The sequence below is a fragment of the Harpia harpyja genome, chromosome 14 (assembly GCF_026419915.1).
Source record: "Harpia harpyja isolate bHarHar1 chromosome 14, bHarHar1 primary haplotype, whole genome shotgun sequence".
Taxonomy (NCBI): domain Eukaryota; kingdom Metazoa; phylum Chordata; class Aves; order Accipitriformes; family Accipitridae; genus Harpia; species Harpia harpyja.
The window spans coordinates 12,477,026-12,499,001 of record NC_068953.1 but is presented as its reverse complement, the minus strand read 5'-3'; the positions used below and the strand labels follow the sequence as shown (position 1 = coordinate 12,499,001).

At 37.9% G+C, this 21,976-nt stretch overlaps 1 protein-coding gene across 3 annotated transcripts in view; it reads right to left on the bottom strand.

The window, feature by feature from the left end:
- Positions 1-21,976, bottom strand: part of MYH10 (myosin heavy chain 10) — a 105,283-nt gene that overhangs the window by 20,481 nt on the left and 62,826 nt on the right. For 2 of the 3 annotated variants that reach the window (XM_052808758.1, XM_052808759.1), the window contains 16 exons: positions 19,831-19,894; positions 18,046-18,144; positions 16,949-17,092; positions 16,555-16,650; positions 13,136-13,254; positions 12,535-12,687; positions 11,944-12,117; positions 9,987-10,160; positions 8,056-8,170; positions 4,255-4,448; positions 3,862-3,983; positions 3,467-3,536; positions 3,207-3,367; positions 2,476-2,584; positions 2,262-2,393; positions 670-876 (listed from right to left, as the gene is read on the bottom strand). In XM_052808758.1, coding sequence (XP_052664718.1) covers positions 670-876; positions 2,262-2,393; positions 2,476-2,584; positions 3,207-3,367; positions 3,467-3,536; positions 3,862-3,983; positions 4,255-4,448; positions 8,056-8,170; positions 9,987-10,160; positions 11,944-12,117; positions 12,535-12,687; positions 13,136-13,254; positions 16,555-16,650; positions 16,949-17,092; positions 18,046-18,144; positions 19,831-19,894 — 2,133 coding nt within the window. Of the gene's footprint in view, positions 1-669; positions 877-2,261; positions 2,394-2,475; positions 2,585-3,206; positions 3,368-3,466; positions 3,537-3,861; positions 3,984-4,254; positions 4,449-6,934; positions 6,998-8,055; positions 8,171-9,986; positions 10,161-11,943; positions 12,118-12,534; positions 12,688-13,135; positions 13,255-16,554; positions 16,651-16,948; positions 17,093-18,045; positions 18,145-19,830; positions 19,895-21,976 lie in introns of all 3 variants that reach the window. The other variant, XM_052808760.1, reaches the window with a different exon arrangement.

Genomic DNA, 21,976 nt, shown 5'->3' with positions numbered 1-21,976 from the left:
TTCTCAGCCACACATGAATAGACACTTATTAAAAGGCATCAAGAGCTGTGAGATGTGTGGTTTATTTCCCCTTCAAGTACCTCGAGTATTTGGAAAGACAGATAAGTTCTCAGGTATTCCCTTTTTCAAGGTCCCCGTTATTCAAAAAGGAAGCATCCAAATCATCCAATTTTCACAAAAAAACCAAAAAACCCCCAAACAAGTAACTTGGAGGAGATGGAAGCTGCCTTAGTTTTGTAAAAGTCAAAGTAGTAATATTCTTTATGATATTCACTGGATTTCAGTCAAGAAGGAACATTTCTCTCATACGTGACATCATCCCATCAGTCTTTGTTTCTATAAGAAAGCAGGTAAGCCCCATGCAGTCATTCCCGGTTCCTCCCCACTCAAAAGTGCTTGCTAGCTTTAATACTCTATTTGCATATGCTATAGCTACCAACAGGGCATTCTGACTTTTCTTTTTCTTTCCTCACCCTCATATGCCTGAAGACCACAAGAAGCTAAACACACTGAACACAGGAAAAGAGAAAAAAAATTCAAATTTATTTTATTCCACACATGGTGCTAAAGAGCTAAATTCCTCTGTGCCACAGAGATGTTGAGGGAGCTTCCCCATCCTTAACTGCCCTGTTTGCATCCTTTTCCATTTCCAGTTACCAAGAAGCATACCTGAATATGGCCCTGCATTTTCTTTTTCTCATTCTGCAATATTTGGTTTCTTTCCTCTTCCTCCTCAACCCTGGACTCCAAGTCATGGAGAATTTCTTCCAACTCTTGTTTTTTGGCAGCCAAGCGAGCCCTCATTTCCTCAGCTTCTGCAAAGAGCTCCGTCTCAGCCTGTAGCTGCTCTGCAAGAATGTTCTTCTCTTCTAGAAGCTGCAAATATACACAAAAGGTAGTAAAGCAGTAAAAATGACATTTCAAAGCCTCTCATGAGAGATTATACATATGACAACTACAAAGTTACTTAAAGGCCAAGTTCTGCTCCAATTCTTGACTCCCTGGCCAACATCCAAAACCAAAGACTTCTAGCAGAGGGCTTTTTCAGCAGTCCAGAAGACACCAGCTTTCACAATAGGGCTACAGCAATATTCACTCACTTGTCCTCCCAATTTAAGGAACAAATCCCACTGCACCTACTCCACCGGCCCTGTTCTACCAGCAGCAGAAAGATGAGAGAAGTGCCTGTTTCTTGGACTGTTCCTTGAACTCATCCCTGCATAGTGGCAGAACAGTGCCATGGGTAGCTGGGCTGAAGCTGGCACTTGGAGTCACTGGAACAGAACTGGAACATATTACTTCTTGCTGTGTAAACTTAACAATAGAATAGAATAGTTTCAGTTGCAAGGAACCTACAACAATCATCTAGTCCAACTGCCTGACCACTTCAGGGCTGACCAGAAGTTAAAGCATATCGTTAAGGGCATTGTCCAAATGCCTCAAACACTGACAGGCTTGGGGCACCAACCACTTCTCTAGGAAGCCTGTTCAGTGTTTGAACAGCCTCTTGGGTAAAGATATGTTTCCTAATATCTAGTCTGAACCTCCCCTGATGCAGCTTTGAACCATTCCCACACATCCTGTCACGGGATCCCAAGGAGAAGAGATCAGCACCTCACTCTCCATTTCCCCTCCTCAGGAAGCTGTAGAGAGCAATGACAATGCCCCTCAGCCTCCTTTTCTCCAAACTAAGACAAACCCAGTGTCCTTAGACACTCTTCCTAGGCCATGCCTTCCAGACCTTTTATCAACAGGAACTGATGCTTTGCCCTTCTAGATAGCCATCCCAGTTCTACCATGTCTCAAAATTACCATAGTGATAAATACACGTCTATCTTTACTGACACTCTTTCATCTCTTCTTTAAATTGATATCAATGTTACTTATCAGCATAAATCTATTTTCAGTTTTGTCCAATAATTGCCGTAATTGCTTCCCCACATCTTAAACAGCACATACACACCACGGAATTATCCTACCCTGAAAACACATCTGAAAAGGCCAATGACACTGTTACTTAAGTTCTGCAAACTAGGAAAGGCCAAAAAGATGTTTAGTTTTGTTAACATGATAATTCTGCATTCCTAGAGGAATGGCTCATGCTACATGTTCCTATTCCAGGTTTTAGCTGAGTGTGAAAGGAGTTCGCTTGCCTGATTCTCAGTGCTTTTGCTCACAAGTGTCTTCCCAACATGGCTCCCTCACATGGGATATAGTGCAATTCACATCCTAGATATCAAAAGCTGATCTTGGACACAAACCTGCTGATGTTTCCTTTCCATTTCCTCAAGTTCTGCCTCCACTTTTGTCTGTTTTTCTTTCACCTTCATTAGCTCCTCGTCCTTGGCTTGAAGTTCTTCTTCTTGACGAGTGACCTGAAGAAGAGGCTTCACCTGCAAAGATTTGAAATGAAGAAGTGAGAACATGCATTCACCTATTTACAGGCATCAAAGAAAGTCACAGAATATAACAAACCTTCGTGAAGACTCTCCACCACTGCCAGTGCCTAAGCTTCAAATATGCAGCACAATTCCTCTGCAGGATTTTCAGTGCACTCAGTTGCTGTTGTTTCTTTGCAAAGGCCCTGAAAACAGAAAGAGCAAAACATTTTGTGTTAAATACTGCTGATCATCTGTCCATGTTGTTAATTTTTAGGTTACCCAACCCTAGAACACTTGCAGACCATAAATAGATTTATTTTTAAGTTTGAATGACTACACTGATTTATGAGTACTCATTCCTTATACGAAGAGGCAGAGCAAGAGCTGGATTCACCATTTTCAAAACAATAATTACAAATGCTATTTGTTCTTAGTCTTAGCAGACTTTTCTCTTAAAAAGATAAAATCAGGATGAATTTTATGCTGAACTGTCCCTTAATTTCAAAAAAGCAGCTTTCCAGAGTACCTCTAAGAACCTCCAGTGGAGCAGGAGGAGAGATTTTTTGCAGCCACTAGCTATACTGTAAACGGCTGCATGTGTCACAAATGCAAGATTAAGGAAAGGAGATATTGTTAAAGAATGAAAGTGCAAATTCTTATTATATTCTTATTAGGTAAAAATTCACCTAACACCCTGGATACAACTACAGTTTATCAGGCAACACACTTTAAGAAAGTCTCTCCTGAAACAGAAGTTTTAATGCATAGCTCCCTATCAAAGAGACTTCAGATGACGAGAAGATCAAATCATAAAAGCACACATACTTCCGAGCCAGGTATCCTCTACAGACTGCCTGGAAGAAGATGATAATATCAGTGATCTTCAGATCTCGTTCTTCTTCTAAGTGTGCCAAGACACCAGCTCGGAAAAAGATCTTGCTCTGTCCAATTCTATATAAGTTGGGGTCCAGCTCTAAGGCTCTGATCTAAATGGACAGGGAAGCACATTGTTTTTACATCAAGAAAAGGACCATTTTTGTTTCAACTTTTCAATGTTTTAACAATATTTAGATATAAATACTTACCATACGCTCACAGGCTTGCTTACCATCCATAAAACCTTTTGGAATTGCATTGGGAGTAAGGATCTCATACCTTTAAGCCAAATGAAAAAACACCTTTACATTCAACAATAAGCTACATTATTATAAACCCATAAAGCTATAGTTACCAAGGGCACGGCTAAGGAATTTCTCCAGAAAGTTTTTCCAGTAGTCCATTTCAGAATGTTTCCCCTTCCCTACTGTCTTCAGAATAAACTTGTAGTATTTAACAGCTTGAAGTTCAAGCCACTTCAAGACCTCACACATGGTTCTGAATTTTCTTCCAGTTGGGTGGGGGAGGGGGCAGGGGTGTGTCTTCAATTATTTAACAAGGAACTTTACATCATAAAAACTCAAAAGACTGTTCCTGCTGTTACCTCTGCCTAAATTCCTGGAACACTATCCTGTTTGGAAATCCTTGTCGACAAATCCTTATTCCTTCCAAAACACCGTTGCAACGAAGCTGATCTAGAACCAGATGTGGATCCAGTTTTCCAGCCTGGACAAACAAAACAAGCATGATTTTTAGTCTTTTAATTTGTATTAATAAAAAGCTGTAATTTAAGATTTTCAGGCTACCCTCTACAAAGTCAACTGTCTAAATAAGGGGATGTGGAGGGAATACTGAGAAGATACCTGATCAGTGTGAAAATGTTGTGAAACCTGGCTTCTGATTTCAAAAGGAAGACATAGACAGCATGCATAACTTAAAATGCATGTAAAGACTCTAATAAAGAGAAAGAATTAGAGGAGTGGTCTGTAGTACCTACCCTCTTTTCATGATTTGGAATGATGCAGCGAACAAAATTGGGATTAGTGTTTCGGAGAGTTGCCATCAGCTTGGTGAGAGATTCTTTGTACAGCTGGCCAACAGTACGAAACATGCCCTTCTTGGTCTTGTACGCAGAGCCAAAAGCTGTCTCTGTTATTCCAGTGACCTGATCCAGACCCACAATACGATCCACTGGGAAGGACAAGAGAAAATAATTAAGTGGACTTTAATATTTGTTAGGTATAAAGATGGGCAGAAAGAGGAGCAATAGTGCAGCAGCAGAAGCTTTGCGGAACAAATGACAGAAGATGCCATCAGTAGGCAAGGCAGTCAGCAAGTACTAGGGATGCTGTGCAGAAGCAGTGGAACCAAAAGCCACAAACTTATACAGCAGAATAGTGTAGCTTTAGTAGGTACAGACTAAAATATCCAGCTCTTTACTTGCAGTTCTACATGACCAGTAAAGCCATTTTCTTTAAGTCAACTTTCAAGAGAGAGAAAGCTGCCTGGAAATTGGCAATTATTTGAATTCTTACAATGCAAAATATTTCTGGGTTGAACATTTGGAATTAGACATCTGTGCATATTTACTTAAAATGAAGAGTCACTTATGGTAATTATATAGATTAAATCTGAGTTTTGTTGAGTATTCAAAAGTGTTTTGAAACCGTAACTATTTACAGAAGAGTTGGAAATAGTGTTATTTCTGTGATGGGGGGGGGGGGGGGGGGAGCGGGGGAGTATCTGCCAGACTTCTGCTAGTCTGCTATTTTGAAGAATTCTTCCAAGTTTTATATACAACTGCAAAGACCTCCCTAGCCAAAAGACAAGTTTCAAAACAGGAAAACTGCACACCAAAGCACTTCAAAGCTGCCATAAAGCATCAGAATAGAGATTTTTTTTTTTCTTTGATTTTTTTGAACAATTTGGGTAAGGATCTCTATGGTTTCTTCAGAAGCACAAATTAGAAATCCGACTGCCATCATTAAAACCTTTAGGCCAAAAACATGAACATGATTCCATGTGCACATCAACAATTACTTAAACAGCTCGCAAAAAAATTACACAGGTGGCTTAACACCTTAATAATTATAGTCAGCACTTCTTAGTGCTGAGCAAATACATGACATATATTGGTTCTCCATGAAATCCAAGCTGGCCAGCCAGAAAGAAGCAACTGTATGTAGGCTACAACTTAAATTTGGTGAAGTTATCTTCAAATTCATTCAAACCAAAGCAGAGGGAATTATGCTTTGCTACCAGAATTAGTTTTGTATATGACAAATAAGTGACAATATTTTATTCCATACTCATACTCAACTGGTTTTCAAAGGTCTATAAAAAAAGGAAAATTAAAAGCAGAAAAATACAGGGCAACAAGTTTGAATAATCACTTGTAAGTCTCACATGTAGTATAGAGCAGAGCCCAGATTCTCCACACATTTCTGAACACAAAAATCTAGGCGGCTTATTAAAGTTAGAAGAATAAGTAGGTGGTAAGTTGTTCACAAGACCACATCCCGAATATTTACTTTGAAGCAGAATTCAGTTCTAAACCAGAAATGGGATAGAGATTACTGGGAATCAGTCTTACAGAGGATGAACATAACAGCTTGTAAGTATTAGAAACATGCACCCACCAGACACCACTAACGACTGGACACCATTCAGCTTTTGTTTGGCCACATACTTTTTAAAATTTTGTAAATATATCTGATAAATGTGTATCTTTTGTTTTGCTCCCCTCTGTCCTCCAACTATAAAATGATTATTTATATTTCAGAGAGGATTATTAAAGTTAAATTTCCCCTATAAGTTAAGAACAGCCATTGAACAGCATAGCATGACTGGACAACCGTCCATTGGCTAAAGCCTCTGAACTGAAGCCCTCTAGCAATTACTTTAGGAAACACCACTAGCTTCCTCAACTATGTAATGCATCATGAGTACTGGAAGATAAACCCAAGTAAAAATCGCCAGTCTGAAGGCACAACCTTCACATACACATATTTCTAAACTTGGGGAGAGGAATACAAGAAGGATGGGGAAGAGGTTGGATAAAATATCTAAAGCGTCTTCAAAGACATTCCAAATAATTGGATTTGTTGATTTCTCGATACCTCAGAAAACGTGTGCAGCTTCTACAAAGGGAAATACTAAAATTAAGAGGTTTTTAAATAAAAGAACAATTCCAACAAGTCTGGAAGAAGTTTATTTCACTTACTACCCACACTACAACTGCAGCACTCATTCTGATACTTCAATACATTCTTCAGCTCTCCTCACAAAAAATATATCCACGTTCTAACATGTTCCAGAGTTTCGTCAATGTTGGACTGCAGAAAGAAGCTTGATAGTGTTACAAAGCTTATGCATCCTCTCAAATGCTTGGAATTACCAGAATTATCACTTAAGAAGCAATTCTGCATCTCAACATGGAACTAGGAAGCAACAAACCTTTTTATCTGCAATGCTTAAATGCAATGCATAAAATATAGATGCTATATGTATGCAGCAGCAACTGAATAGGTATGCACTCAGAGACCATTTGCCTTGTGGAGGTATACCTAAGTTTAGCATGAAATGAAAAGTTCATGCAAGCCTACGAGCAAAAATGGTTTTCCTGTAGATACAACAGCCCTGCCTTTAGTAGGTCTACTGTTTTTATATCCATTCACCTGGTGGATCATGAAGACCAGTAATATTGTCATAGAAACAGGCTCTCTGAATATTCTGAATCTCTAAGGCAGAGAAACAGCAAAAACAAAGACAGAAGAGCAGATACACAAGACACTTCAGTTAGTATACAGAACAGGTTTATCAATTGCAAACAGATTAACTGTGCTACAAAAGCAATTAGGCCACAACATATTCCATGCACATTTCAATTATCTGTGGAAACAGGTTTTGAATATTTGGACTAAAACACTTTTGCTTCTGTGCGTGTACTCAAAAGGAAAGGAGCAGATCCCCAACCAAAAAGTTCTCTATATATTCATTAAAGCTGCTCTCTGTAGCTGAATCAAGTAAGATGGAAACTCAGGATGAACCTACAGCATCATCTATACCACAAGCTTAATTCCCTTCTCGAATAAGAAACTACAGGATTTTAATACATGACATGTAAATATACTCTGATTAATATACTGTGATGTTGAAAACTAGAATAGAAAAGTCCCTGCTAAGTATTTATCTGGCTATTTCTGCTTCTTGGACTATTTTGGTAAAAGTGTTGATAAATACTTTAAGCTGATGTGCAAGTAAACTAGCTAAACAACAGTGTACAGTTAAAATAAGAATACATTGCATTTGATTTTAATATGCAATATCTAAGTACAGTATGCTGTTAATGAATTTTATTTTAGGAGATGCAGATTTCCAGGATATCACCCACCACTGCACATGAAACAACTGTGCTGGTGCTCACATAAGACAACATTTTATTAACAGCAAGAACCACTACAGCGGTTTACATTCAGGACTCCACTGCAGCAAGTCCAACTAAGAGTTTTGGACAAGATTCCACATGAAATTTGACACAGGGTAACAAGTAATAAGTGAGTATCAGTTCAAATAATGAACATGAGAAGCAGCTACTCAGAAATGGTACATGTGCAAGGGACCATAGGTGCAACCCACCTTCCTTGTTGTATTTTTAGCACTGAACAATAGAGAAAATGCTGTAGATATTTACAATATAGAGGTGGCGGGTAAGGAGGGAACAGGCACAAAAAACCCAAACTCATCCAGCAAGGCAAAAATCACTAACAACTTGTGCGCTCAGAACATGATCTCTTACCATCCTTCCAAAGCTCTGCAACAAATTTGTCTGAAGACTGGTGCAAGAGTGTAGCCACATTGTCATTCAGGGGGTCCATATTTTTCATCAACCACTCATCTGCCTTGTAGTCTACCTGTAGAGCAGCCAAGTTGCACATGATCAGATGGACTACCAGCTTTAGCTTTAAATTTACCAGCATTAAAAAAAAAAGCTTTCAGAATACTGTACTGACATTTTCCTCCTATTCTCTTCTTGATGCTTGCTTGCTATGAGTTAGTTGTGCCTCCTGAGAACAGTTCAAAGTACCACGAAAAGTTATTATTCTTAGTTGTGCTTCCTTAAAACAGTTCAAAGTACCACAGAAAGTTATTATTCTTTTGAAAGAGTAAATGGGAGTTTTCTTAAAAATTTAGCAATCTGACTGTTTGCTTACTAATACCTGGTATACATTTTCAGCCTCATGTTACTGCCAAAATAAGGCTTCACTGTTCACTGTGAAGATGTAAAAACAACTCTAGTATAGATCCTAATTACTTTAAATTACTAGAGAGTCAATTAAGGATATGCTGCAGCATGAATATTTTAAATTTCACTACAGCAGATATACTTAAACACTTTGTTCTATAAAGAAAACAAACAAAGCTCTTATCTTGACAGAACCAATTCTGTGGTTTGCAATTAAGCTGTATCTCAGCACTTGAACACTCAATGCTCACACGGGTTTCATCCCAACCCAAAAGAGAGCCCTAAAATTCCACAAGTCCAACAAAACCTCTGTATAAACTAGCATGTTTTTGCTTCAACCAAACCAAGAGTTTGCTATTTTTAAGTAAGGGCTTTGGAAGGAAAGCCACATATAAATGTTTCCAGCATCCAAAACCAAATCAGATCATTATGTTCGTACTTCTTGAAGGAAAAGTTATTTTACAAATGATTCCAGTTTTGAAGGAATACACATTCTGATCAAAAATTGAAAAATGCCTTCTGTCAGAGGAAGATATGCAATGCCAGTCAGTATTCCAGAAATGCCACTCAGTCTGGCAGAAGTAAACCTTTGTTCAGAACAATTACTTCCTAGTAGTCAGGCAGTAAGCTGTTTTACTTCATTTTGATTACCTAAAAGTAACCCACTATGAACTGCTTAACAGCGATGACTTCATTACTTCCAAGTAACTGTTTTAAATATTGATACATTAAAATGTATAATTTCTTTATTTCACTTTTTGCTAGTTATCTAGTTGGCACCACTGACATCAACAAATAGGTAACAACAAGCCATTAGTGCTTTAAATGAAAATTAAAGGATAGCTCTTAATCATTCGCACAACCTGTTTCTTCTAAACATCAGGGCAAAAACTGGTACTAGGATTAAGTTTTAACTATTTATGAAACTAATTACATAGCATGGCCCTATAGAATAGGCCTGATGATCATGAAGGATCCACAAAATACAAGAATTGCAGTTATTTCATGGACCTGTTCACAACGCACTGGAGCTCTGTCCTCCTCAGTGGGAGACTAAAGATTGAACTAACAGTAAAAATAAAAAGGTATCAGCTTACCTATAAAAGGGGATATACAGAAAGTCTTATGTGAACTGAGGAGATACAAGTGAAGATGGTACTGACAACAGCCCTACTTCAAGCACAACTATCAGCTTGGAAACATAGATATTCAGAAGAGATACATTTCAATAAAGTCCTGAAAAAAACTCAGCTGTAAGACCTGACAACAAAATTAAAGGAAACTGAAATATTTGCTTAATTTAATTTATATTTTTCTGTTCTATTATTTGGTAACAAGAGTTCCATCAGAGCTCTCCTGAATATGTTCAAGAAAATTAAACAAGGCCACCCTCCTGCACAAGTATTTCTAAATTTGGTAGCTATACTGCATAGTACTTTCCCAAAACCAACATTGCTAACCGAGTATTTAACATTTAACCTTACCTTCCCTGCATAGTGAATAATGCAGAAGTCTGCTTTGTCCTTTAGTTGTCTTGGCTTTTGGAACTTGGAGTGTGTTCCTTGCTCTTGGACCAATTTTTCCACAAATGTCTTGTCAGTAGCTTTAGGGAACCAGCATTCTTCATCCAGTAGTGCTAACACACCAGGAGGATTTGCCTGAAATTTAGTTGGATTTAATATGTGTTAATATTTATCTTTTTAAATTTTTAATATTTAAAACACACCACTGAATGCCAAAATAAGAAGTTGTCTAAACTGATTCAGATTTGATTTAACTTGAAACAAGCTGTGGGGGAGTCCAGTCCAATGAAGGACATTGACTGGTTTAAACAAATTCATTCCAATGTATATGGAGCCAGACATAACTGACCTGATCTAGTGCTGACTAGAGCCTTGCTTTGAGCAGAGACTGGAATAGATGACCTCCAGAGTTACCTTCCAAACATTTCTGTGACGTGTATGTACACAGCAGCTCATCCGCATTTCCACAGTAGTTAATGTCATGCTTTTAATGTCATGTTTTAATGTGGGCTAAACTCAAGACAATTACTCCTCCCAGCCACTCGATACTACTGTGGCAGCCACCGAGCTTGCCAAGCCCTGTGTTGATATCCAGTAGCAGCATCCAAAGAGATTCAGCAGGCTTAACTTGAGCAGCCAGCATAATTTTATATACTCTCTCTCTTTCCATATAATTTAAGCACTCCATTCTTAAAATGAAGTAGGGAACAACCAATGTCTGCATTTTACAGCTGTAGAATTGTTTGACAGGATCATTTTCCTCAGAGAGGACAGACTGATGTACACAGGAAAGCAATGGGGAAAAAAATAAAGGTTTATAATGATTTATACTTAAAAAGCTTCTAGTGAATATAAAGTTTACACATTTGGAGAGAGATGTTTCTATGTGCATACTACATGGCATCACATTTACAGATCAATTATGAAGGTACTGACATTTGCTTTAAAAAAAAAAAATAAAAAAGAAATCAAGTAACTTGATGCATTTTAGGATATTCACCTAAACATCTGCATACTGAAAGCATCCACACTTACCTCCTGAGGCTTTTTGGCAGAGACTTTACCTTCCAAGGAGGCAGAACTTTCTGAAGTTCCATACACAAAGTGCAAACCTTTGATAACTGAAACAAGATTTCCCTTTTCCTACTCTAAAGAAAAACAAGAACACAGCTCATGGGCTTTTCTGCTCTTCAGGATGCATAGCATCACTGCCAGCTTAAGTGTATTCTAAAATACATGCACAGAAGTGTAGAGAGTAGTAACTGCAATGCCCCGGGTTTAATTTAAAAGGTCATAAAATAATTTTGACAGCATAGCTCTGAGGTGTGAAGAACAATAACTTTCAGGAATGATGATCTTTGTTCTCCCCCAACTCGTCCTCTTGTTCTTTGAAGCCCTCTTCAGCTTCCACATATTGAGCACCCAGAAGAATATGTTAAAAAGCACAGTGATTAAAACCACATTTAAGACACCGTTTTCTTATTTGCAAGGCAGATTTATGGGGAAAACACTACCCTAAAGAAATTTCAGGAATTTTGCTATTGATCTCAAATGAAAAAAGTTTACCATAAGTCCTGAAAAGCTGTCTAACTGAGCCACTACTCTAAAGCTCCTGTAACAATGGCATGGTTTAATATGAAAATGACAGGATTAAAGACTTCATTAGTACTAGGGAAAAAAGTATAAAGATAGTAGCTTCGTATCTTTAGCTCAGTGTTCTACCCTAACATCAGGGCAAAATCCCGTAAGGATAAATCCTTTTACTAGTACATGGTATTTTAGACTTCGGCATTCAAGTTCATTCAGCTTTTGTGACAGGTCTGCACAGTCTATACAGTCTTACAATTTTCAGGCAGTAAAAGACAAACTCAGAAGTCTAACCTTTTCTCCTTAGAGCATTATTAATGCACAAACTTACAGGTCTTTCAATTAAGTCAATGCAAGGCTGCAGATCCAGTCCAAAGTCAATGAAATTCCACTCTATACCCTCTCGTTGGTACTCCTCTTGCTCCAGGATAAACATTGTGTGGTTAAATAACTGCTGAAGCTTCTCATTGGTATAGTTAATGCAGAGTTGCTCAAAGGAGTTCAACTACAAGAATAACGTTAGTAAGCAAGAATAATTCAGTGACAGGATTTATCACATATCTGGAAGTCAAAAATTTGACCTTATAAGGAAATTCTCCAAAACTCTGCAATATTCAAATATAATTGAAAGAAAATCAGAAAACGCATTATACAAATCTCTTATGTTCCCCATTACATATAGTTAAACTAACATATAGTAGGAAAAACCATCACACATAAAAACTATTTAGACTAAAGTATGACTTTTTGACACTGTAATTTAGGGTTGTCAAAGCATCTGCATGCTACAAAAAAAAAAAAACAAAAAAAAAACCACCCTCCTGCAGCCTTGGAATATACATGCATTAAGTGGCTCTACGGTTAGTCCAGAACACACATTAGCAGGGAAAAGAAACATCTGATTAGCAGTGGTTTGAAGTACCTCGAAGATTTCAAATCCAGCAATATCCAGAATTCCAATAAAAGACGCTCCTTGTCGTTTGGTCCTGTCCAAAGCTTTATTAATGCGGTGAACAAGCCAGCGGAAGAGGCGTTCATAGGTGGCCTTTGCCAAAGCTTCCACTGCAAAATCTGCCTGAAAATCCAAACAGGAAAAATTATTTACCCTGGAGAAGTCATCAAAAGAATACAGGCACGGATGTTATCACAAATAACTAAGTAACAGAAGAAGTTTAATGGAGTTAATACCACTGAGGAATGAAAACAAGCACTAGAAACAGTATGTAGTTTGATTGATGTTTTTTTAAAAAATTTTTTTTTAAACTGTTCCATATGAAAACAAAAGCTCTCTGCGTGTTTGATACACACAACAACATTAAAGAATGAAACCAGCAGAAGGTCAAGGAAAGGGAAAAGTTTCTTCTATTCTACCATTGATTTTTACCATATAAGAACATTTAATAAAGACAGTAAGCTTAAATAAAGTCAGTGGCAGTACACACTTAATCCCAATTTTTCTTTATTAAGAGTTAATCAGGATGAGGTACAGTTTTTCACTTCATCTTTAAAGCACCAAAACTTACTTGTTCTTTGGTCTGGGCTTTCTGAACGTAGTCTCTGCCAACTTTGATGCGCGGTGTCAGTATGGCCCGGGTGAACTCCATTACGTTCATTCCCAGTAGATGGCAGAGTTTCTGTGCGACTGGAGATCAAAGTCATAAATGGCAGCACTTAAATCCTCCACCCTCCACAGCAGCCAGCAACATCAGTGAAACAAGCTACTGACAAAGGCTGTTACGTGCCAGCTTAAAAATTGAACGGCCATTCGAAATAGCTGTTAGGGAGATGCACTTCTGTCCTGTGAACAGATCTACCCTATCACACAGCCCACATCTGTGGGGCCTCCATCTCAAAGGCTGATGAAAGTCTCTACAGAAGTACACCACTGAATTTCCTTAGGGGAATGCAAAAAAACACTAGACCTCATGAAACTGCAGGGAAGTCATGTAGCAGTCCATAGCCCACACACAAGCATTCCTTTTGTTACTTTAAAAGGGAACACTCATTTTCTCATCTCCAGAAAAAAAGCACAGTATGAGGATACCACACATCAACTCGATCATACTAAAGGTTGCTTAAAAATTGTTTCAATTTAGGCAGGTATGCTAGTGTAATGCTTCTATGACAGACTATATCAAAATACGTTGTTTAAATTTAAAATATGGGTTTGTAATATTTTATATAGAAAAACAACACAGAGCAGCGCACTTCTTTAAACACCATGAACTCTCCTGGTGTCGTGTTCATTATCTGAAATAATGCATTACCCACACCATTGTTACATATTCTTTTTCTAAATAAATTTTCCAGTAGGTTAGGTGTTTATGGTTCCATACTTCTAAAAATGAAAGTGACACTAAAGGTATTTTTAGGTCCGGGTAAGTGTTGCCCTTTAGCAGGAAGCCCTCCACACTATCCAGTACGTACTTTAACACCCTATCTTCGTAATCTGACAGCTTGCTGTTTTACTGTCAAAGTGAAAAAAACTATTTTTACAAATCAGAATTAGAAAATAGATTTTAATACCAATATATAACAGCTTCCTTTGCCCTTCCCCCCCCCCCCCCCCGATATTAAAAACAGTAGTAATTGCTCTTAAATGTTGAGATTCTCTGTCTGGCCATATATTCATTAGCAGGGTTCATGAATCAACACACAACTTAACCAGTGAAATTAGGGTAGCATCACAAATTGAGCGCTCCTTTCACTTTAGCTACATACAGGAACATTTCTGTGCTTTGAGTATAAAAATATACCTCAGCACATCAGATAAAACTTACAACCTTAGGTGTCAAGTAGCAAGTGCTGTCAGGATCTTTAAAAAAAGCAAGAAGAACTTGAACCTGTGACATGGAATTTATTGTCCCTGCCTTTCCAGTTTGTAATAAACCATAGCTTAGGTAAAAATAGTAACAATAAACCATAGCAGAGGTAATACTAAAAAATCACATCCAATTCAGACACTGAAGGAGGCTGTAGTCAGCATTTCAGAGGTTTGACTGAAGGAAACAAAATCTTTTCAAGTCAAAGTTCTATCACTTCTAAGGGTAGGACTGGTTTACACTATTTCAGCTTGATTTACCTTGCACTTTAAAAAAAAAAAGTGTAATTCATCTTGTTTGTTTATAACTGAGGAGGTCCATTTAAAAGGTGCAATTGTAGAAAGCCCTGACTATCCTGATGTGTTTTATTACTATCGGGTTTTGGATATAAAATTCTGAATTATTATAAAAGCAAAGATGCTGAAAAGCTTGTATTATAGTTGAAGCATGAACTTTATGAGGTTGCTTATGACCCTCTGCCCTTTCAGCAGAAAGGCTTCTTCCAAATCTGGTAAGCATGAAATGGTTCTCTAAATACAGCTTCTCCCTCTTCATCCATGAAGGCTATATATATATGGCTTGCTTGCCATCTCTTGTATCTATACTTGAAACCAGTATTTGTTTATGTATGTTTATTATCTATAGGGTAGAATTTGCTTTCCATATTCTTTGAACAGGTTCACATCTCCAGTACCCACACAAATGCCTTCCCATCTATGGAGGCACTAACCTGACCCATTTCAGACCCATGCCTCTAAATGAGATGAATCGCTATCAAGACACTTATTTCTCCGGAGTATGCTAGGGAAACCCATTACAGTGAGATGTGACAATACAGATGACAAGAAGGGAGAGACCGGTTTCACTCAGTGTCTTCAGAAAGATACAATAACAAAGACCACATAAGCAACTAAAGTAATTTTTAAATACAAGAGAACAGAAGCATGCTTTAACTATGATCAGAGCTTTTCAGCATCTTTGCTTTATAATTCAGAATTTTCTATCCAGTATTAAAATATCCAATAGTATCAACATATTTATATCCAATATTGTAATTCAGAATTTATGTCCAAAAAACAATGGTAATACAACAAAAGTCAAGATAGTCAGGAAGTAAGAAGCATCTGTATCTTTCCACATCTCACCTTCTAAATGGACAATGACTTAGCCGAGCCGTCTAAGCTGGCACTAAAAGCCCAAAAAACTAATCCCACCCAACCTTTTTTCCTCACTGCAAAACTCAGTGCCGACTGCCAGCCAAATACCAAGTCAATGACTATTGAACTTTAATCCATACCTGCTTGCTGGAACACTTTGGGGCAGTAGGCCACCACCCTGAGAAATTGGAAAAATTTTGGACATTGCAAGCAACCTACATGCACAGCAATTGAGGACAGCTACGAAACGAAACACAGACAAGAATTTGAGTTGTGCATGTGGAGCAGGTCCTGCAAATGATGGTTCTTACTGCTCTTCTCCCTGATGTCAACTCTGCAACTTTCATGACAGCATTTAAAAGGCTGGCACTGAATTACTAAATTAAAAACCCGATATTTGCTTCAGCAGCTATCTTTCCTTTATAAGAAATATACTCAAAATGCTGATCGCATTGCAGGTACTAACTGATAAATTCTTAGTCTCGCTGCCACGCCACTTCAGAAATCAGGTTTTTCTAAATACAGCATTCTTGTGTTCAGCCATTTCACTATGGAAGTTGTGCTTGGCTCCAAGGCTCTTATCATTGGCAAGAAAACTGCTGTCAAGAACCAAAGAAAACAAACTGATTTAAGCACGCACTTTTTCCTAGTGCTTAAGTCTTTGTAGATGGCAATAAACAAGACTACAACTGAAATACTTGTTCAAAGTTTAGAAGCAATGCAAACAGCATATATTCTGTTGATGGATACTTAAATTTGTCTGCATTACAAGAATGGCAGGGAAGAGTTTTAATAATTGCCCGTTGGCTACTACTGCAACATTCATGGCTTCTTTTTGGCACAGAATGCTATCAAGGAAGCTCAGAAGATCACTCTGTACTTTTAAAGATATGCACTAAACAAACGGCAGGAAGAAAACTACAGCGCAAGTTAAAGGAAGCCATACAAACATGATCAACTTACCAGTATTCTCTGGCATAGAAGCTTGATCGGTATTTCTCTCCTTCTTAAAGGAAATATTTCCAAATTGTAGCACTGAAGATACCACTTTCAGCATTGCTGCGTTAACAAAAGACATATGCAACAGTTTAATTCAAGAGGGCTCAGCTGAAATTTTTCTTCTGTTACTTGTGTCGCTTTCCTTCCAAATTCAAAGTATGAGTTCAGAAAGGAAATAAAGTTTGTACTGTACTTTTTGGGCAAATGGCTTTAATTCAACTCTAGCTCATGTTAAGCAAACATTTGCTGCAGGCTGTCAAGACACTGAAGCAACATTAAATCTATGACATTAAATTAGCAAGTGTGTGTGCAAGAGAAAAAAGTATACTTTAAAGATCCAAAAGGCTCAATAACTTACACAAGATCTCATCATGTGAAAATCCCATGATATGCATGGCTTCCATAGTCTCCTGAAAGTTATCCTTGTCTTGTTGCCCAGGAATGGGGATGTAGCCATTAGATAAAAATCTGTAATTGTTAAATCCTTCAAGCAGCAAGTCAGCTGTATTGGGGGGAAGGGGAAAAGAGAAAAATAAGCTAAAGAAATGCTGTTCACACCCACCTGTACTCTCTTCTCACTAAATGCACAAACTATGCTTCACAAAATCAGTTCCTCAAATATGGCTACAAGCCATTATACCAGCTTCAGAAACTCTAAAAATATGAGTGTACCTTAGAAGCCGAAGTCACATTCCCAGAATCCCTATCCGTAGCAACCTACATTAGCTCTTTAATGCATTAAGCCTGTAAACAGAACATTACCCAACTCAGATCCAGCATAATCTCAAATCCTTATTTGCAATATCCTAAAAGAAGCATCTCTATTGAAAGGTAACAGACACAGACAGAAATGGAGTTAGGTATTGATGATGACCACATCAAGAATGCTAAACACCAGTTTATCTAATACAGGAGGAAAAAGACTGGATCAATTCTCTGAAGTCTGTACCTTCATATAGTTTCACTTATCACAACCTAACAGAAATTCCCAGCTACCAAGGGGACAAGGAAAAAAAAAAAATGTAGAAGATAACCAACATAGTGCTGCAATGGCTGAAGAAAGCCGCAGGGTTTCATTATGTTTTGGTAAAATGGCTGCTTTTCTACCCAGTTTGAAGGCATGGTCTAGAAGAGATACGGCTGTCACTGCTGACCAGGTTTGTTATTTATCAGCTGGGAGCACTGCAGTTTCAATCCAGTGACTCCCAGCCAGAGACTGTCCAAACTGGACTTTGTCATGTAGGAGCCGTTTGCGTGAAATGCAATGGTTGCTTGACAGCATACATGATAAAACACAGAAGTTATTTCAAAACAAAGCCACCTGGCTTTTAATTCTTCTTTTAAAACTCACTGTTTCAAGACCAAAGAATAGTTCAAACGTGACTGTGTTAATACTGAAATAACAAACACAGCATGCAGAAGCAACAGGTTTACAAAATGAGATTCTCAACTTACACTTCAGGTGTTCTCCTGCTCCAGCTAGTAGTTGATAGAAGATATGAAATGTCCGCTCATCTTTAGCCTGACGAACAGCACGAGACTTTTCCAACAAGTCTGATTATAACTAGTCAAGGATGTTCTACAATTTTTGTTTAAAAGTGTCCAATGCAAACAAAACTTTCAAAGCAGGCTACATAATGACTTTAAGACCAAATGGAACTTTTAATAGTAATAACAGAACTATGTCCAATACGAACTTTCAGTAACTTTAAATAAGAGATTTCAGATTCAGACTGGTAGAAGCCCACATCTAATTTCAAACTCATTTCTTGGATGTTGACTGCATTTCCCTGCTACATGCAGCTGACAATTGTCTGTAATGGATCAGCTGAGGTTTAAGTGAGAGGGGGAGCTGGCCATTCTTTTTCAATCACTATTTCTGTTAAGGTTCTTGCTGACCTCTTAATACCAAAAACCCAGCAGCTCCTGAACTCAAAAGTACTTTATCATCTGAAGTACATTTGTCATTTCTTTCAAGCATTGCATTTTTACATACAGTCTGCACTGCCTTTAAACAGCTCCCAAATTCAACTTGTGCAGCAGATAGTGTCTAATAGGCTGCCATAAGCTGTAATGTTATTTAAGTTTTTATTTCTTGATATTCCATATATTAAAACAAATATGGGACAGGGATTTGAAATGGCACAGGTTACAAGCAAGGATGAGTTCTTGTGAAGAAGAAAAAATTCCCTAAGCTTTAAGTCCTCTTGTTTTCACAAAGCTCTAGGCAAAACAATTCACCCGAACTTTCATAGAAGCAAAAACTGCCTTCATTCCTGTGCTGTATGAAAATATCATTTATCATTAAAGCATATTTTGAATAACTATAGGTCTTTCCCAGCCTTATTGGGAAATTAAATTTTGTGACAGTTCCAAACATTCAATGCACTTAAAATTAAGCAGTTTAACTCATAGCAATAGAATGAAAGCTTAACTTCAGCATTGTTTATGATTAATACTCACATGATATTGTTTACCAAGACTTCCAATTTCATAATTTTATGACCACCCTATCGCTATTTCCCCAGAAAACAGGCTAAACAAACTAAAAATAACCCCAAACATTACACACACATTTTTTTTAGTATAAAGAAAACAACTTTAGAGAAGGGCTTTCAGTGCAAGTATTTTTACATGTTCTTACATAATCATAAATAAAAAACGAACCTTAAAGCTAAAACTGAATTAGGCTTCAGTATTAATTGCTAGTAGGTCTTGTGTTACTGAGCCTACACTGGTATCTAGAAGACCTAAGAAAACAGAAGGTGTCCCAGCACTTCCAGCTCTATCACTTTATAATGAGCATCACCTCCTTCCAGGCAGAGAGCTGCTTCTGCAGTGCTGACAAGTGCAAAACCAAGTTTTTGGCACAATACAGTAGCTCAACTTCTGATTAGGAAGGGTTGGTTTTTGTTTTGGTTTTTTTTTTCTAGAAATGTTCATAAAGCAAGCACACTTTAAATGGTTTCCTTATTTAACATACCCCGTTTTTAAGACTAGTCTGAAAATCCAGCAGATTTCGAAGTGCTAAATTTTAGAGTATCTGATTTCTGAGCAGGAGGAAGTACGCTGACTTTGTGGTATTTGATCAGCTATTTTGAAACAAAGGAAGAGATGGATGTTGTCAAAGGAATGTAGAAATGTGGTAACCTTTCACTGCATTCCAATGAATTCTAGGATTAAAAGCAAAACAATCGGGGAAACTTGCATTTTACAATGATGTGGCATGAAGTAGGATACATGTCTCAATGTTGGCCCCAACAATATAACCAGTAACATCAAAGTTAATCCTAATGAACTTGCCCTGCAAAGAAAAAGAGATTTTTTTTTGTAATTACTAATTTTTTATTAAGACAACAATGCTGTCTATATAAAAACATAATCCTACTTCCCTTCTTGTAACAAGCATTTCACACAAGTTCAAATGAAATCTTTTCTCTTCAATGTGCTCAGCCATCATTTCAATGGAATATGTTATATTGCACACACACACTTTCTAAAGATTAAAGAACTAGTATTCTAGATACGTTTGTAATCCATACTTATGACAAACTTTTCTGAAAGTGAAGCTCAATTTCTCACATTGACAAACCATGCTGTCTAAGGTTGATAGCAACACTGAGATTTTAAGTGCACGTATTTCTATAGCAAGCTTACTGGTGCCTAAAGGTGCTTTATCTGCAGCAATCCTGAATCTCAGTGTACTGCCCAGCCCAGCCTATTACACTTCTACTTCTGTTTCCAAAACCAGGATGGCTATCTGCATGGCCTCTCTTTTCTAGCAGTTGGTAAAGAAAGGACTAAGAGAGAAAACATACCCATTCCTTCCATGTACATCTCTTTTTCTCCAAAGGACCAAATAAAGAGCACACTTCCCACATGTAGAGCAGCTCTTGCAAAGAAAGTGGTTGCAAGTGGATATATTATACCAGTTTTAAGCCACATCAGTTCCCCAATCTGATTTGTCACTTGGCTAGGAACATTCCCAACAGGACAACAGGCTCTGGCTTAGAGTTGGACCACTTCTAACAGCACCATTACTGTATTTCAAGTTTGTGCTCATGAAACTGTTAGGTATTCCCCTGGTTGCAAACATGTAAAGAAACCAGTGGGAACACCCCACGACTACACTGGGCTCTCCATTTTCATTCCGTCCAGCGTCTACAGTCCTCTATCCACATACAAACAGGTTTTGGAGTTCAGGGAGCATCACAGCAGTTTTCTAACAACTGTCTAAATGCTGCTTTTGGCAGTACCTACACAAAGCCACCTACTAATATCTTCTGCGGAGGCCTTCTGAAAGCACTTTTACAATCAGTATCCAAATCCTCACTTATCTCAAGTCTGACTGATTAGTGCTATTAGTATGTTAAAGTGAATTCCTGTTTGGCAGATCCATTCAGCTCAGGGACCGTACTATTAAATATTCTACTCTCTACGCTTGTAGAATATATGTATTCTAGTAATGGCCTGACCTAGTAAGCGTATACTGGGGGGTATATTGCCATGTTGCAGACTTATGCTGGAACAAGTCGCTGCAATCATTTGAGCTATTGCAACTTCTTACCCGAATATCCTACACTTCTCGACTTCCCTGATAAAGCCCATTCATGTGAAAAAGATTTGTGTGCACAAGAGTGACCAAGTTTCTGCCCCCAACCACACCAGTGAATCCAGAGAAAGGTACAACCTACCTATCAGCCTTATCTTAGTCTCAGAGCAAAGCAACTGCTCCGTGACTGTGGTTGTACAACTTCAACTCAAAGTGATTTCTCCAAGTTTCAAGAAAACTGGTGGAATACTTTAAGTTAGCTTCAATGGTTACTCCCTACTGCTTAATCTGCAGTTTAGCTGGAAAGCCAGTGGCACCAAAATGACCATGCCAAGAAACAAGGCTTGTTTTCAAGCATGCCCTGTCAGGGACCAGCATCCAAACTCAGATTGCTGAGTATGAAGAAACAGAACACTCTAAAGCTCAGCTTGTAACTGAAGCATTATACTTTTTTATCAGTAACTAGTCCAGAAATCTATATTTAACTGTCACAAAGAATGAACTGACATTTTACTGAAATTCAGCCAACAGACTAGATATAATGCATGTGTCAGCACTAGCATGTCAAGAATGGCAGCTGACTTTTTACCCAGAACATGTACCACAGAGCCTTCTTAGAATGACATGGCTTGAATTTGCCATTTTACATGTGAAAACAAACATGAAGTATTACATAAGGTCTAGTCAGTGCCTTTTTCTGATATAATTCAGAATCGCTTTACTCTGTTTCATCCTTAAAAGTTATGTAATTTCTGCTGTCAAGTTACCAGTTCCATGAACAAAAATAATTGAGAGGAAATGCAGTCATTAAACGAGCTGACACATCAGAAGAGG